Raw genomic sequence first — 18,411 nt, forward strand, 5'->3', positions numbered from 1 at the left:
AACATATAACATAAGTTTAAAAAGCCTTTGAGGAAAAGTCAAGTGTTTTGAACAATGTTTTTTGTAGCATGAACCACATTGCAAGTTGATTTTAACTGTTAGGTTTATGTAATATGGTAAGGATAACATTAGTTAAATGATCAACTAGCCCTGTTTTTGGTTTTAATATCTTACCTGGCGGCCTTCACATTGCAAGGTTAAAAACAAACCTTGGCTGATTTCTAGTTCATCAAACAAGGCATCAATGTTTATTTCTACTTTAAAAACAAAGTACTGGAGGAATGAATTAAATAGTTTATTGAAAAATGAGTCTGCACAATTAATCTTATAGATTTTGTTCTGCTGTAATAAACATGAAAGCCCTTAAAGAGACATGAACATTTTTTTTCTTTTGCAGCCATTAGCTGTTAGTTGCTGTCTTTTGTTAAATCAAAATATTTCCACAATGACTAAGAAAACAAGTTCTGCTGTAGATGAACAGATAATTGTAAAGCATCCAATTAATATTATTTTCTCTAAGCATTTATTTTTGTAACTGCAAATCAAATAATTTATAAGTCCTACTCAAACTATTGTCCCAAATGAGACCGTTTGCACTGAAATCCTATATATCCTATCCTAAAAATAGTTATGGATAAAAAAATACATTTATAACCCGTAGTGAATGCAGTTAGTCAGGTGATGTCACCATTTGCTTAGTAGTTATAGGCGAAAAGCGTCAAATGAGTCACTGGTTACACATTTTACTGTGAAAGCGCAAATTCAAAGTAAAGCAGACATGCGCACAGAGCCGAGTGGGCGTAAACCTTCTTATCTGAAATTTGTGTGGTATTTCTACTTTTTCAGTTTAACAATAAAAATTGTAACTTCATTTAATCTCAATAAATGCTTTACTTGAGATACTTTATGCATATGAAGACCAGTAAATTCAATGTTGCACATAAATTAGCTGATGAAAGATGCACTTCGTTGTGTGGTTATGGCATCAATTCACATTTTTTTATTTACACTCATGTTAAATGACTTTAAAAACAGGAAGTTGTGTCCCCTCCTCTTTCTTTCTCTCTATTTCCTGTTTGTCAGGAGTGAAATGATGCTAATAACTAATACTGAAACAGCTCTGTACATCAAAAACTCACATACAAAAAAAAAAAACAAATCAAAAAAATTACATATATAAAAGGACACATGGGTAGCTTTCTTTATTGATCTAACAATGAGCTTCCTTTATGTCCTGTCTGTAATTATTACTGTTAAAACATCACATTTAGCCCTGGATCTTTTTAACATTGTTGCTCTTTTCCTTGCACTGAGGTATCTTCTCTGTTCACATCAAGCCTCACACAAGGGGCAGTAGGAGTATTCGTTGAGCAATGTTCTGTGAAATGTCTCAAACTGTTACTGTTTTGGATTTGAGGTCAGTAAATTCATCCTTTAATAAAAATGGTAGTACTGTAAACTCTAAACTGTTTTAAGTGCAGAGGTCCCACTGCCTTTCACACTTATCTCACTGAGCTTCCTGTTAAAAAACATCACCAGGGTAAATAGAGCAGCCTTTTTTGATTCATGCTTTTAGGGGATGTCCATGTCTCCATTGGATGCATGCGAGTGCCGTTTCTCCATGTCGCAACTGGCTCTGTTGTCCACATTCTCTTTGCTCTCCTCGCTCTGATCCTCCGATCCCGATCTCCTTCTGAGACGCAGCCCGGGGTCCCTCTGTGTCGGCATCTGGAAGGACTGGTAAGAGCTGCCCAAGGAAGGTCTTTTCTCTATATGAAAAAAATTGGGAAACAAAGGAAAAAACTGAATTTTAGTGAAACCATGAAAAAATTTTTGGGCAGAATAAGTGGTAATGAAGAAATTAATATGTTAGAGAGTAAAAAAAACAACATGGAGGAAGTATACTTAAAGAGGAATTGAGTCACACCCACTATGTAGTACTGTAGTACAGTCTTATAAAAAGTCTCATACTCTGCTTCCGAGGAGCTTGCTAAAACTCTTTTTAAGCACTCTGGCCTTTTAAAGGGTATTTACTTTGGAATTTGGTGGCTTTTACACTCATTTTCTGTCCTGTTCTTGAACTTCAATAGCTTATTGTGCTGTGCGGGCTTAAAAGAATAAAGAATGTGGCCAAAAAACGAGAACAAATAAGTCTCAGATCTTCAAAACCATCTTCAGCAGATCTGAAAGTTATGTCATTAGGACATCTTAGGACTATCTTAGGCCTGATACTAGGCCTAAGATATACTATAACCTTTAGCATTGTTGGAGCCCAAATACTATTTTCTGTAAATTTTATAATGGATTCAGCTAAATAAATAGGAACAAGTTGTGTCTTTGTGACAGGCTGCTACTAACAAAGAGCCTTAAGATGAGATTTGATACTGGTTATGTTTTGTGTCGATGCAACACTGCTTCATTCTTTGACTCCAGCAGCATTTTCATGCCTGAATGAGTCATAGGTCAGAGATCTAGACTGAAAATGAGTGAAAAAGCAGCCCAAGTCCAAAGCAAAACTTTGATGGGTCTTCAATAGTCTTGAGATACATTGATCCAGATTACTTTTCCAGGTACTGTATTTATGTTGTTTCCTTTATGAGAAAAAATATATATATTCAGAATTGCTGAACTAACTTTTAATTTCTGGCAATCTTGGTAGCATAAAAGGATACAATCGACAGAAACTTTAAAATGGCACCTGGACAATTCGCTCCTACACCGGTTTATGCCACCATTTAAGACCAAAGCACAGTCAGTTCACACCTTCCATGTTTCACCCGTAAAATAATTTCAAACTTATAAATTTAAACCACTGCATTTCAGTTTATTTTATTTAATTAGCAAGTGCTTTCATAATGGATTGTGGCTATAGGTAGCCATGAAAGGCTAAAATCCCGTGTATAATTTAATCTAATTGTTTATTAACCCAGCTTTCATTGATTGTGGTTATGATTCCTGTTTGGGCCAACTGATGCACAAGATAGGAGAGTATGACCCCTGATTAAACCAAAATAATGACATTGTTGTCATTAAACCACATTTTCTTACATTAGACTGATTCTATTCTAGAAAAATTAATTGGTATAAAACAACCAAAACTAAAAAGATAGGCTATAGTTTAAAGAGTCACTTGTGGTAAACCACACTGAACAATTAATTCAGCTTTCAATGCTCTCTAAACTAAGATCCACACTTACCGCCTGGTCCAATTGGTCGCATCAGTCTGTTCATCTGGACGTTCCAGTGTTTGACGTTTGTACTCGCCTGGCGAAGTTTCCTCTGAGCTGCCTGTCAGAGGAAAAGAGAAACTCTCAAAACTAAAACATCTTTTAGCCATGAGGAGCACAAAATGTGAAAAATAATTAGAAAAAAATATGATCTCAAGGTCATTTAATCAAATCAGTCCAATTCATATTCCCATTTAATTACATAGAGTCCAAGTCAGTAAAAATAATAATAATGACTGTGTTGTATTATAATAATTGTATCATATGATTATGTTGATCTATATAAGTAAGCTTAAAGCCATTAACTTTGCAACCCACATCCTGAGAAAGCATGTAGCTCAGTGGAGAAGAACAACTTACTTTTAACAGGAAGAAACCAGTATGGACAACCACAACTGATTACACACTAATCTGACTGATGCTCGATATGTTCATAATCACAATACTGAAGAAATCTTTCTTCCTGCTTGCTGAGTGTGGGAGCTATTTGCAAAATTAACAACTCGAATTGTCCACCATCACCACATGCTGCTTCAGTATGACAGACTGCTGCAAAGTCAGTGACTCAATGCAGTTGGCTGGATTTCTTTAAATTGATACATTTTTTATAAACCTTTTTATAAACTGAACTTGATTGTGTTGTATTATAATTAGAATCATATTGGAATATATTTAACTAACCTATATAACTGAAAGATGGAGTGAGGAATTGGAGGACAGCTGGAAGCCTTTAGTGGACTTTCTACTGCGTTAAAGAACACAGTTGCACTGTAGTATTGTAATGCTGCATACTGCTGGGTTAAATGTTTATTTTACATTTCTCATGATCAACATGGTGTTTGGGTTTTGGTTTTCTTTTGTGTCTGTGTTTTTATCATTTCCTTTTTGTTCATTTATATTCTTTAGTTCTTGCCATATTCAGTTAATTTCCCTGTGTTCATTATTAGAAAGGTGTTGCCTTATTAGGTCATTCCTTTGTGTTTAATTTCTTACTTTATTTCTGTGTTCTGTTATTTGTGCTTTTGGATTTATTTCTCTCAGTTCAGTGTTAGTCTATTCCTCTTGGTTAGAAGTCTTTTTGTGTCATAGTTCAGCTCCCTCTTTGTTAATTAGTCTCCCTCCCTCAGTCTTTATGCTTTCTTTTTGCCTCAGCTGCTGAACATTATCACCTGATTAATTCCCCTGCATTCAGTGTCATTCTCCACACTCCCATCAGTAGATACGATTACTGGCTGTCATTGTTCTTTGTTGGATCCTCCCGTTACACTGCCTTATTCTCTGCCCGCGCTTCCTGTTCTCCTGTAAGTTTTCCATTTTTCATAGTAAAATCTTCACCATGCTCATCCCCAGTTCCTGTCTGCATTTTGGTCCAACCTCACAAAAAATTATCATTTTATATTATTTGTTGTTTTTTTCCATATTTTGCGTTGTTTTTGTTCAAAATTTAAAGATTTTATAAACAAACATAAAAAAGGCATAATAACATTTTCATGCTGAAGTTTTAGTTTTTGAAAATTAAAATACAAAACTTAGGTATCCAGTCCTGGCCATCAAAAACGCACATAACTTCTCAACAAAAAACCTATGCAAAGATGCACGGTTCAGACTTTTTCTGACTGCATTATTTCTTTTGAAGGACTACAACGCTTTCAGTGCCTTGTTGCTGAAAAGCCCTATATAAATAAACTTGACTTGAGTTGACAAGAGAAATGTGCTGCAAGTTTTTTGATAGAGGTTCGTGTTTTGACTGGAATGATGTAGATGCCTTTCATTAATCTAAATAACACTAACCAACGTGTTTTATTTTAGTTCAAAATTTCTTTTATGAGCTAAAATAAAACACGTTGGTTAGTGTTATTTAGATTAATGAAAGGCATCTACATCATTCCAGTCAAAACACGAACCTCTATCAAAAAACTTGCTGCACATTTCTCTTGTCAACTCAAGTCAAGTTTATTTATATAGCGCTTTTCAGCAAGCAGTGATTGATTTTTGTTCTGTTGTAAATATCTGAGTTCTGTCATGTTTTACCTTGAGAAATGAAAGTCTGAACTGATCATCAAAAAAGTAAAAATAAGTATGTGTGTGTTGTGTTTTTGTGTGTGTTGTGTTTTTTTCCACCTACCACTACATCCTGGTCAACCCTGTGCCTGTTGGCTCGGACCTCCTCAAGCTGCCTCTGCGCCTCATCCAGGGACTGAGACTTGGCTTCCATTTCCTGCTTCAGCTCCTGCTTTTCCCTCTGCGTCTTCAGGATGTACTCCTCCTGCTCCTCCTGAAGGGCCATCAGGGCTTTCATTTTCTCCTCCTCCTCAGCCAGTAACCTGAGAATGAAAGATAAAATATTGTTGCCCTGTGTGATCAGAAGAGTTCAGCTGATAGAGCACAGGACAGAGAAACAGCTGCCAACTTCCTCTGCCAGCAGGCCAACTTCCTCAGGAACATAAACCAACATAAACTCCAGATTCTGAATTCTGCTGTCTGCTCATAAGAGTGCCCATGACCTACAGCTGTATGTATGAGTGGCTGAATGTGATGTGTGACATCTACCTCGCCTGAGCGTAACGGAAACCCTCTTCATCCAGCCTGGCTTTAATCTCCAGTTGCAGCGCCTCCTCCAGACGCTTCTGCATCTCCTCCAGCTCCTGGATCCTCTTTCTTTGCTTCTCTGCTTCCTCCTCCTTCAGAGCCATCTCCGCCTGCATACTGACCCTGGCCTGGAGTTCAATAGATAATAATAAATAGAACTGAGTTCCTCTTTTTACTTTATAAATGTTCCCCTCTGTTTTGTCCTCTGCTCACCTCCTCCGCCTCACGAAGCTGAATTTCCAGAGCACGCTGGAGCTGCTCATGCTGCTGGCGTCTCCTCTGCTCGTCCTGCTCCATCAGGACCTGAGCCTGCTTCTGCGCCTCCTTCAGGAGCTCCAGCTCTGCCAGCTTTCGCTCCCTTTCTTCCTGCAAGGCCCGAAGCCTCTGCAGCTCCTCCTCTTTGGCCTGTCGTCGTTTCTCCCGCTGCTCACGCTGCTCTCGTCTCTTCAACTTCAGATCTTTATGCAGAGAATTTTTGCCCTCCACATGCAACCTGATGGCCGTTTGAATGGCTGTGAAGATGAAGAGGATTATGTTTAAGGTCTTTAAATATTGCTGTGTGCCTCAGAGAACATCGGCCTCCTCTAACCTGCGGTCCACTCCTGTCTCTGTTTGGTATCCGAGGCACTCATTTCATAGGTTTTGGACAAGGTTTTCAGACAAAACATACACCTCTTCCCATCTCGGTCGGGCAGCACCTGGTCAAACAGATAAATTTAGATAATTTAAATTGTGCATAAACTAAATGTTGTTACGTAATGATATATTTAGCTGAATAAACGCTGTGACGATATGTGCTCTTTCTTTTTTGTCTCATAGATAGTACCAGTGTTTATCATTGAGTCACCTTTAAACAAGAGACCAAACTGAGCTAATCCTGCTATTACTTCTATGTACCTTCTTATTCTTCCCCATATAAATTATTCTTGGACAAGTGCTTGTGTGTGTTTCATGTGTATCTGTCCTGCTCTCTCAAACCGCCATTTGGACTCAGCAGATGGCTGCTAGCACTGAGCCAGGCTCTGCTGGAGGTTTCTAACTGTTAAAAGGAAGTCGTTCCTTTTGACTGTCACCACATGCTTGCTCAGGATGAAGGATTGCTGTAAAGTCAATGCAGTTGACTCAGATGGATACATTTTTTACCAGATGGCAAAACAAACTGAATTTGATTGCATTGCACTAGAACTGCGATCAAACTGGAGTGTGTGTAATTGAACTTTAATCTGTTTATATGACAGGACTGCATTGGATTTGTTTGATTAAATATTTCTGGACAGGAATTGGACCCGTTAGTCCTGTGAAGTACCATGAGGTGACATTTGTTGTGGACTGGCAACAGTCTTTAGGTTGTGGACCTAAATGACCTGTTGACTTCTCACTCAGACTGAATAATTTGTTACTGATTAAACACTCCAACTCAAGATTGCAGTTTTGTGGAAGAATTTGTGTTTTTTTGTGATTTGTGACATTGGAAGTCCTTTGTTTTTTAAATAAGTGATCACACTGGGGTTTTGTATACCTTCCTAAACACAAATATTAGAGCTGGATGATATTAGGAACACATGCAATTGCTATTTAAATTTATAATATTGGTGATATGCATTTAACCAACATATTTACTTTACTTTCTCTTAATTTTAATTCATCCAACTGGCCAAACATATTACTTGCATAAGTAGCATTTAAAATACTTAATCATGACAGTGATCCAATCACTCTGCATGAGATTTAACTACTCAGACACCAAAATCTATATCAGATGTGGATTGAAACATTAGCAGTGAAAGTCCAGCCAACTGGCCAAATAGATTATGTGCAAGCAAAGCGTATGACGCTTTAAATACTTTAAACACTGAAAGCTCAAGCAGTCCTTTACAATTGAACATATGGTGCAGTTCTGAACTATAGATAAAATGTTATAAAAGACGAGTAGATCACAGAAAGATAAAAAGTAGATTGTTTTGTTTTTTGTGTGTTTTGGTTAATGTAGACTTGAATTGATCAATTCAATTTCAAGTAAGCTGAGAGTACTGTTATCAGCAGCACTGCTAAGTGCTTAACGAGAAGTCAACTGGACTTCTCTTGTTTCCCGAAGATGTCTCACCTCTCTGGCTTCTTTCACTATATCTATGTTAAATATGAAAAGCCAACACTTAACACAGGAGCTTGCCTCAGATTTCATCTTTGTAACACCTACTCTGTAGCCTTGAGTCATCTCCACAGGCCATTTTTAAGGACAATTCACACCTTTGGACATATGACCAAAACCACTACCATTGCATTGTTAAGGACATGTTTGGATCATCAAGGAGCAACAACCCAAACATTGATTTGAATAGAGGGTAGTCCCAGGGACTCGTTTGTCCTAATTGCCCCATTAGTAACTTTAGTATTTAAAACGCACGTAAAATTAGGTAATATTTCTATATGCAAATCCCAGAATTGAACTGTAGTTTCAGTAAAATTACTGACAAAAATGTCATTTTGTTTAGATTTATGGAGGTAATGTGGTCTGAGGAATTAAAATGTGAAGTACTGTTTGTTTAGTGCACCCTCCAGACTGCAAAGGAAAGTTAAACCCCGCTTCTCTTTTTAAACAACCAAGGTTTGATAACGCAGCTCAAAATATCAGTGTTGGGTTGGAAATAAGTTCTGGTGCATGGGATAGACAAGATCTGCAAAGCCTGTGACTATCTGATCTGAGCTGCACACACTGAGGCATATCTCTGTCTTTACCCAACATATAATACATCCAAGTACTACAATCCAAAGAGTGAAATGTAATTGTTTCAAATATCAGAAAAACACAATTATATTACCATAGTGCAGAAAGAGAAAGATTTTTAGAATAGAAAATGTGCCTTTGTCTGTTTTGTTATACTTTAGTTTCTCAGAACCCTGCTGAGTTACAGTGATCTGAAGATATTTGAGACCATTCAGTGCCCTCAGATATAAGCAATAATAATAAAGGATACTCACAGGTTAAACAAGCTTCAAATAAACATAGTTTGCTCATTTTACATTAAAGGTCTTGTTCATTTCAACAGGATATTGCTTGAGCTGATTTTAACAGCACTGCTCCAAGATGACCCAAGAGCTAAATATTCTAAAAAGATTCACTTATTTTAAAAAACCAAATGAAAGAAATAATATTCAGTAAAACTCTTTTTTTTTTTTTTTTTGTCTAGTAACAATTTTAGTTTTTTGGCTGTTCATTTGTTCTGTCAGAATAATTAGAAAACTTATATTATAAAGGGAATTCACAACAAAAGGACAGGATAAAAACTGTTTAATATTTAGTAACCATTTTGAACACCTCTGTGATTCATTTCTTGAAATTTAGGGAAGTCCCCACCTTCAGTTTTTCTTTTTTTTAACAGGAAAACGTTTAGCTTTGTTCACCACATACCTCCACGCAGCAGTTTCCATCTAGGACTATATTCCCTTGGCAGTCCTTGCGGTCCTCTCCTGTGTAGTAGGACAGGTAGCTGGGCCTCAAAGTGAACCAGCGTTCCTTCCAGTTTCTCCTCAGCTGGCCTTTTTTCCACAAATAACCCTGCATGGATCCAAAACAATACACACACACATATACAGTACAGACCAAAAATTTGGACACACCTTCTCATTCAGAGTGTCTTTATTGTCATGACTATGAATATTGTAGCTTCACACTGAAGGCATCAAAACTATGAATTAACACATGTGGAATTATATACTGAACAAAAAAGTGTGAAACAACTGAAAATATGTCTTATATTCTAGGTTCTTCAAAGTAGCCACCTTTTGCTTTGATTACTGCTCCGCACACTCTTGGCATTCTGTTGATGAGCTTCAAGAGGTAGTCACCTGAAATGGTTTTCACTTCACAGGTGTGCCCTGTCAGGTTTAATAAGTGGGATTTCATGCCTTAAAAATGGGGTTGGGACCATCAGTTGTGTTGTGCATGAGGTGGATACAGTACACAGCTGATAGTCCTACCGAATTGACTGTTAGAATTTGTATTATGGCAAGAAAAAAGCAGCTAAGTAAAGAAAAACGAGTGGCCATCATTACTTTAAGAAATGAAGGTCAGTCAGTCCGAACAATTGGGAAAACTTTGAAAGTGTCCCCAAGTGTAGTCGCAAAAACCATCAAGCGCTACAAAGAAACTGGCTCACATGAGGACCGCCTCAGGAAAGAAAGACCAAGAGTCACCTCTGCTGCGGACGATAAGTTCATCCGAGTCACCAGCCTCAGAAATCGCAGGTTAACAGCAGCTCAGATTAGAGAACAGGTCAATGCCACACAGAGTTCTAGCAGCAGACACATCTCTAGAACAACTGTTAAGAGGAGACTGTGTGAATCAGGCCTTCATGGTAAAATAGCTGCTAGGAAACCACTGCTGAGGACAGGCAACAAGTAGAAGAGACTTGTTTGGGCTAAAGAACACAAGGATTGGACATTAGACCAGTGGAAATCTGTGCTTTGGTCTGATGAGTCCAAGTTTGAGATCTTTGGTTCCAACCACCGTGTCTTTGTGCGGCGCAGAAGAGATAAACGGATGGACTCTACATGCCTGGTTCCCACCGTGAAGCATGGAGGAGGAGGTGTGATGGTGTGGGGTTGCTTTGCTGGTGACACTGTTGGGGATTTATTCAAAATTGAAGACATACTGAACCAACATGACTACCACAGCATCTTGCAGCTACATGCTATTCCGTCCAGTTTGTGTTTAGTTGGAGCATCATTTATTTTTCAACAGGACAATGACCCCAAACACACCTCCAGGCTGTGTAAGGGCTATTTGACCAAGAAGGAGAGTGATGGGGTGCTGCGCCAGATGACCTGGCCTCCACAGTCACCGGACCTGAACCCAATCGAGACGGTTTGGGTCGAGCTGTACTGCAGAGTGAAGGCAAAAGGGCCAACAAGTGCTAAGCATCTCTGGGAACTCCTTCAAGACTGTTGGAAAACCATTTCAGGTGACTACCTCTTGAAGCTCATCAACAGAATGCCAAGAGTGTGAGGAGCAGTAATCAAAGCAAAAGGTGGCTACTTTGAAGAACCTAGAATATAAGACATATTTTCAGTTGTTTCACACTTTTTTGTTCAGTATATAATTCCACATGTGTTAATTCATAGTTTTGATGCCTTCAGTGTGAAGCTACAATATTCATAGTCATGACAATAAAGACACTATGAATGAGAAGGTGTGTCCAAATTTTTGGTCTGTACTGTATATATCATCACTGACATTAAGCAGAGTACAACAGGGGTACCTTTCTGCCCGCCTACCTCTTTGAGAACATCACCAACTATCTCCCTGTACACCTCCTCTATCGCCATAGTGATGATGCTCTTATCGATCGCTCGGGTTACTTTCCCAGAGTTCATCATCTCAAGAAAAACCCAGACAGTAATGCCGCTCTGCTGCCCTGAGTCCTGAGAGAAGAAGTCATCGAGCTCAACACAGTTGAACTCAATGCTCATTGCCATGCATATCTTCTTAAGGAGGTACTCCACCTGCAGGGAAAAAAGGAGGAAGAGTGAACTACTTGAGCTGCCAGTATTTGTATCTAAAACATTTTATTTAAGTCGATTTCTGTGTATGTTTTGACAAGTAGCTTTGATGCAAAGGACATTTTATTGAAAATTTTGGATTTAAACTTCAGTTAAATTCTTGCTGAATTTAACTGAAGTTTTGAATGTTTCTTACCAAAAGCATCCTTTACAAATCACCCCCAATATTCAGGATTCAAGCACTGTTACACAAGTGTGTAATACAGTGAAATGTGTTCTGAATTGCTCTCTGTACTGTGCGTGTATTTAAAAATAAACAGGATAAAAAACACAAGAAGTTCACCATAAAATCTATAAACATTCTAGAAACACATCAGAAAAACACGTACAAAAATGAGAATAAAACATATTTAAAATTGTTCTATGAAAAATATATCCACAAAAGTACTGAATAAAATTATATAATAGCTATATATATATATATATATATCATTTTATTTTTTTCAGTGAAAGTACAGAGCAGCACAATGGCACAAACAGCGCTGCAACACTATTTATTTTCTTTCTTTAAGCATGCATAGTAACACTTTAGCCCTTACTATACCATCGTTTTCGCATGGTGGTTGGTGTGAGAAAAACATACAAAAATAAAACTGAATGATGTTTTCTTACACCCTGCCTTATAGAAAACATTCTGACCCTAAAATTTGGGGGTTTCTCTTGGCAGAGGCAGTGAAAAAATGCACAACAGGAAACCAAAAGGGTTGTTTGCGAGTGAGAAACAAGCCCACAGTGCGACATGAAAAGAGCACCACGTTCCATGGTGAAAAGCAGCAAAGTTTCAGCCGGTGCCAACTCAATGGCTTTTAAAAATCCAACTTAATTTTTAGGTCTGCAGTAGCATAGTTATGACCTAGTATAGAGCTCAACAATGCCCACAAGATTTATGCATATTCTGGTTTTACCCACCTCATCTGGAACCATAACCAGTGGATACTTGTCTTCAGACAGAAAGTTAAAGAGGCACCACAATCTAAAAGCATCCCGGTCTGGCAGAACTGAACTGCTGCTTCTGTCTGGCTGGTAGTTCTTCTTCGCGGTAAGAGTCCAGCAAAGCTCATCTACATTTTCCTTATTAAAAGATCCCTCCACAACCTGAAGCAACAAAGACACACAGGGATTAAAATGTGCTAAAGCTTCTTGAAACAACGGGGGAAATAAAGCTGTGCTGTGGACATTCACCTTATCCAGGATGTATTTGTTGAGGTAAGGCATGTAGCCCTGACTGGAAACTGGGCCATCATCATCATCCCTGAAGTGCTCCTCCAAAGCCACTGGGTCATGTGGGATGCTCAGTACCGTGCAAAGGTTGTGAGACAGAACCTGAAAAACCAAAGAGAAAAAATATATTATTAAAACACAACAGGAAAAGGGTAAGAGGAGCTTTATTTATAAGCAGCAGTTAAGATTGTTGTATGTAACCACTGCATTAAAAACTGTTTTAAAACACTGAAAACTAAATTTAGATTCATTCTGATCTTTAGGGAACTGGTGATTTTATTTTCTGCTGTCCTTGTCTGCACGCACACACGGTTAGCAAAACAGAAAAAAACAAGTCCGCAAGATGCTGTAAACTTTCAAGAAAGTACATGAATAAATAGTGCACGAAAGATACAAAAGATACAAAATCTGAATAGTCCAGACTTCTTTCATAGACCCTTTGAGACATGTTAGTGCAACACAAAGGACACAATCTTTTTAAAATGTTAGTGCACTAAGTAGAAATGTTAAAATTTAAACTTGTTTGTTTTACTTTAGCTGCATCTTATTGATCCATAGCACTGGCTGAAGCAGACAAAATGTCTGTTGCTGTAACATTTAGGGATTTTATAGCTTCACAAGTACAAAGAAAGGCAAGAAAATGAATGCAATAACTTCCATTGTATTGAGCATATTGTTGAGATTCTGTGAGATTCTGAGACGAGCTGTTTGCACTGCTATTTCGAGCTCCATCCACAGATTACTTGAAGTTGAGATGATACGCAATTTTTACACAGTTGTAGGAAGTCTTCCCCTTTAACTGATTTCTGCATACTATTACTTGACATGTTTTTGTTTATGTTTGAGAGAGTTAACCAGGCAGCAAAGGTTTAAGCCAAAACAAGCATGCACATTTGTGTGTTAAATTTGGCTCATATTGTAGACTGGCTTTCCAACTTTAGTGCAAATTGATCAATTTACTATGTTTGTTTTAGTTTGAGCTACATTTCATTTCATAAAAACATCTGGCTGAATGCAAATGTAAAATGTTCTGCAAAGCATCATTAAAACCGTACAAAACAACTCAGGTAATCCAAGTACCTGTGCACTTTGGAGCCATGTTACACCAAGCCTTGTGTGACTCTACTCAGAGCTGAATGTTAGGATAACATATTTTTGCTTTATATCAAGGCATGCAAAGGTGCTTAACATTTCTTTTGTTGCAGCTTTAAGATAACGTATAGCTTCACAAAGAAAGAAAACCAAAATATAAATGCAATAAACTATTTAAGTGTCCTGCATGGTAAAATGAATTTAACAACTTTTTTCACATGTATCACTGATGCTAAAAGTTTTTCTAGAGGAAACTTTTTTTTCTCATTTTTCCTGAAAAAAGTCAGATTTTTGAGATGTGTTTGATTAATTGATTTTATTTGGTGCATCCCCAGATTATTTGAGGTTGAGATGAAGTATATCTTACATTTTAGCTCTATTATGGCTAAAATTGTGGCTCTGTCATATATATATATATATATATATATATATATATATATATATATATATATAAATATAATTTTACTACTACTACTACTTCTTTATTTATAAAGCACTTTAAAACAACAGTAGTTGCAACAACGTGCTGTACAGACGAAAATCAAAATTAACATGCAAAAACATGAAAAAGAAAACAAAAATAGCAAAACACCATAGCAGAAGTAAGAGCAAAAGTCTCAACATGTGTTAAAAGCCAAAGAATAAAAGTGTCTTAAGATGAGTTTTAAAAGTAGACAATAAAGGGGCACTTCTAATATGTTACGGCAAAATGTTCCATAATTTTTGGAGCGGCAACACTAAATGTTCTGTCTCCTCTAAGCTTTAGTTTAGACCTCGGTACCTCTAGGAGCAGCTGATCAGCTGACCTGAGGCAACGAGCGGGAGAATATGGGTGAAGCAGCTCGGAGAGGATGGGGCAAGACCATGTAAACGTTTAGAAACAAATAAAATAATCTTAAAATGAACCCTAAAATGCACAGGCAGCCAGTGGAGAGAAGACAGGATAGGCATGATGTGCTCCCTCCTCCCGACTCCGGTTAAAAGCCAAGCAGCAGCGTTCTGGACCAACTGGAGACGCCTGAGGGTAGACTGGCTAACTCCAAAGTAAAGAGCGTTACAATAATCGAGCCGAGTTGTAATGAAGGCACAAATTACTGTTTCAAAATCTTGTCTTAAAAGAATTTGCTTGATTTTTGACAGCTGCCTAAGATGATAAAAACAGGACTTGACTACTGCTGCAACCTGGCGATCTAACTTAAGATCACTGTCTATAAAACCCAAATTGGAAATTGTGTGCTTCAAATAAGACATCAAGGGGCCCAGATCAATAGGGGATGTTTCACAGGGGCCGCTGGGACAAAACACCATCACTTCTGTTTTCTTGTCATTAAAATTTAGGAAATTTAAAGCCATCCAGGCTTTAATGTCTTCAAGACACAGAAGAAGGGGCTTGATCGATAAGGCTCCTTTTTTTAATGGCATGTATATTTGACTGTCGTCAGCATAACAATGAAAGGAGATCCCATGCTTTCTGAACATTGAACCCAAGCTCAGTTACAGACTGTAACAGATCACAAATTCAATTCGATTCAAAAATACTCTATTAATCCCAAAGGGAATGCAGATTACAAATGTAAAAGCGCTTTTATTTGAGAGGGTATGGGCACTGCATTGTGATGTAGGAAACTACCAACATGGTTTCTTCTTGCTTAAAACTTCAATTAGTCTAACCACGGTAGGAGTGAAATACCTGACACTACAATGATTACCTCCAATGTAGCTTTGGGTTAACCATTAGAAGTCTGTGGGGTTTTATTTGAAGGCTATCCTGTAAGACCAACAGCCATGTTGTTATCTACCTGCATCACAGTGTCCATTAGAAAAGTAAAGATCTGGCATTTCCTGATATAGATTTAATTTTTTTTCCTAACAACAACACACAAAGCAGGACAAATGTGGTGCTGGATCTTTGACAGAGAAGGTACTTTTGAATCCAATATGCATTTATCCCTGGCCTTTATTAAAGTACATGCTGTTGCACATTTATAGACTAAGAACTGCAGCAGGTCTTATTTTGATGGAATAAATGTATTGGGGGAATATATATAATTTGTCAATGTTTGACCTTAAGAGCACAGATCTGAGCTAATTAAAGGAAAATTGGGTGATTCACACCTCTTCCTAACTAATTGGCAGTTTTCTCCCAAATTATCTACTTCAGAATTTTAATACGTTTTACAAACTAAAATTTATAGATTTTCCAACAGTTTCTGTAACATTCTGGACATCTGAGTACAAAACATTTAACTAGAATTGAACTAGAAATTCCCACAAATAATGAAATGCACAGTTCTGATGTTGGCTTCTGATTTAGCACTGACTTCACTTCTTTTTTGGTGTTTGTTTTTCCTAAAGAACAACAGGTCCTGGTTAAAACCCTGATCTAAGAGGGTCAATGGGCCAACAGAGCTTTAAGAGCTATTATTTTGCTTTTCAATGAGCTTGCATTTATCATTGGGTACTATCAGTAAATAAAAAACAATAATTCAATGACTTTAAGTTAACTCGTGAGATCGCAAATCAAAGATAAAGGACACCACCTGCAAATGAATCAACATAGGTTGCCCTTCATTTTCCAGAGTCTCTTGTAATCTGAGATGAATCTGCTTTAAAGATTTTATAAATTCCACATGATGCGTCTTTATGCTTTGAGGAAATCACAAAAATATTATAGAACCTTTGCAAGCCTCTACATCTGGAGTAAAAATCTGTACGAATTTTATTCAGGCGAGTGCATACAAAACAATGTTTTCCCTTCGACATTCTCATTGGGTGAAGAAAAGGGCAGTTTTGCTTTGTAATACTTTGAAATGTTCATGAAATGATAAAAAAAAGCTTAAAATCTGAAATTTAAAGTAGTGGTACAAGTTTTAATTAATATCTCCCTCCAAGCCTTTATATGTTGTCCAATGTGTGCTTATTGGTTTCATGAGTACCCCAAAAAACATCTGTCTCACGTTGCAGCATGTGTGGCGTTTAATGCACATACTTCCCTAGTGGTGCGTATTTTTATGTTTTCTGTGCAGCACTTCCTGAAGCAGTGTGCAGAAAGGGCATAACCTGAGTTTGAAAATGAGATCATGCCTCTACCTTTTTTTGTTTAATATTATGCAATAATATTAAGATATGAATTTAACACTTTCAGATTTGTAACTGTTTGCACTCTGGACCAATAAAGCCACGGCTGATGTAAAGTGAAATGAACAAAGGAGAATCACACATTTGAAGATTTAGCTGTAAAATGGAGTCGAACGTGAAATAACTAATTTATGTGAGGAGGATAATCTAATTTAAACAGTTAATAATGGATTACTGTGGATTTACCACTATTATGTTTCTATTCAAGCACAACATATGGGCTTTATATCGTTTCCGTCAGTAAGGGTGTGCAAGATCTTGAGACATCTGCACAATATCAGACACTTTGTGTGCTGAGCCATAACCACATCCTGCCTCCATTCTCCAGTTCTCTGCAACGTCTGTTAGCTTTTGAGGCCACAGCATGCATGGTGCTCGCCTCCACAGAACAAGGTGCCTGTACAAGAGTTGCATGATGGCGATGATAGTGGTGGAGGTTGGCAGGAAGGGGGGGGGGGATAAGCCAAGTCATAAGGTTGGCTCACTATAAGCCAGGAGCGATGGCTAACATTGCAGAAACGTGGAGGTGGTTGGAAAACAGAGCCTGGGCCACACCAAAATCCGGTGACATAACAGTGAGATCAACAAAAAAGAAGCACAGTGGCTTTATTGAGGCCCCAGAGCGAGACACAACAATCACCAGCATGTTTCCACTTTGTCCTTGCTTTCACTTGCAACAATGTTCTGTTTGACGTACATGCTGTGAACATACTCTATTCAACAGGCTGCTCTCCAGTGCCAGAGGTCCCTTTGCACTACAAGATGGCACATCGAGACCCAGGAGTGATGATGAGGGAACCTATTCATATGCAGACTGAGAGCAAACTGTTACTGGCGTGCTGCCTGCCACACAGAGGTGCATATTGTGCCTTCTTTTCAGCACTGTAAGCGTTTCACTAGAAATATAAGGAACAAAATTGTTCCTCGTTGCTGCTGTTTAAAATAAAACTGCTTTGTACAGGAAATATGATGGGAATCAGACAGAGTTCAACTTCATTTCCTGACTCACAAATACTCTCGGTAAACAGCCATTTATTAGTTAAATTAAGTTCAATAGCTCACAAACTTTTATATGCTGAAAATAAACCCTAGTAGGAAATGAAGCAGCATCAGAAAGACGGTTAATCTTCAAGAGATAAAATAAAAAAAAGACAGCTTCTTTTCCCATCTTCAAGGAACAGGGACCCCCACTCACCTTCAGCTGAGACTTGGAGACCTTCCCACTCTTTTCTAGATCCAGGGCAGTAAAACCGTACCATATGGACTTGAGCAGCTCAGAGCGCAGGTCCATTTCTGCAGCGCCGTTATTTTCTGATTTCCTCCTCTACGTGTCTGTCTTCTTCTTCCCTCTGCTGTTGACACGGGGCCCCTGGGTGACAGGCAGACAGGCACTGTGTTGCTGCTGCTGTGTGGCAAGTACAGGACTTTGCAAGCCTGCTGGCAGTGACACCTGCTGGACGTCCACATGATGGAAAGGGAGGGTTCTGACTTACCTATTTGACTTCTGTTGGTAAGAGAAAAAAATAAACAGAAACCAAAACAGATTTAAAACAGGAACAACATGATCTAGAACTAATTTTAAGCA

General features: G+C 38.0%; 1 protein-coding gene across 2 annotated transcripts; it reads right to left on the reverse strand.

Annotated features, from left to right (window-relative positions):
• Positions 1–282: 282 nt before the first annotated feature.
• LOC124874233 (differentially expressed in FDCP 6 homolog) lies at positions 283–18,330 on the reverse strand. 2 transcript variants are annotated; one of them, XM_047375620.1, is made up of 12 exons: positions 18,320–18,330; positions 18,022–18,195; positions 12,558–12,698; positions 12,285–12,470; positions 11,091–11,318; positions 9,226–9,372; positions 6,406–6,514; positions 6,030–6,328; positions 5,778–5,944; positions 5,353–5,551; positions 3,198–3,288; positions 283–1,769 (listed from the first exon to the last, which is right to left on the reverse strand). In XM_047375620.1, the coding sequence occupies exons 2-12, from the start codon at positions 18,115–18,117 to the stop codon at positions 1,573–1,575; spliced, it is 1,860 nt and encodes a 619-aa protein (XP_047231576.1). In that variant the 5' UTR covers positions 18,118–18,195; positions 18,320–18,330; the 3' UTR covers positions 283–1,572. The 2 variants fall into 2 exon arrangements, with proteins under 2 accessions (XP_047231576.1, XP_047231502.1); XM_047375546.1 differs by lacking the exon at positions 18,320–18,330 and having other exon boundaries at positions 18,022–18,291.
• Between the last annotated feature and the right edge of the window lie 81 nt (positions 18,331–18,411).

This window comes from Girardinichthys multiradiatus, chromosome 1, assembly GCF_021462225.1.
Source record: "Girardinichthys multiradiatus isolate DD_20200921_A chromosome 1, DD_fGirMul_XY1, whole genome shotgun sequence".
NCBI lineage: Eukaryota > Metazoa > Chordata > Actinopteri > Cyprinodontiformes > Goodeidae > Girardinichthys > Girardinichthys multiradiatus.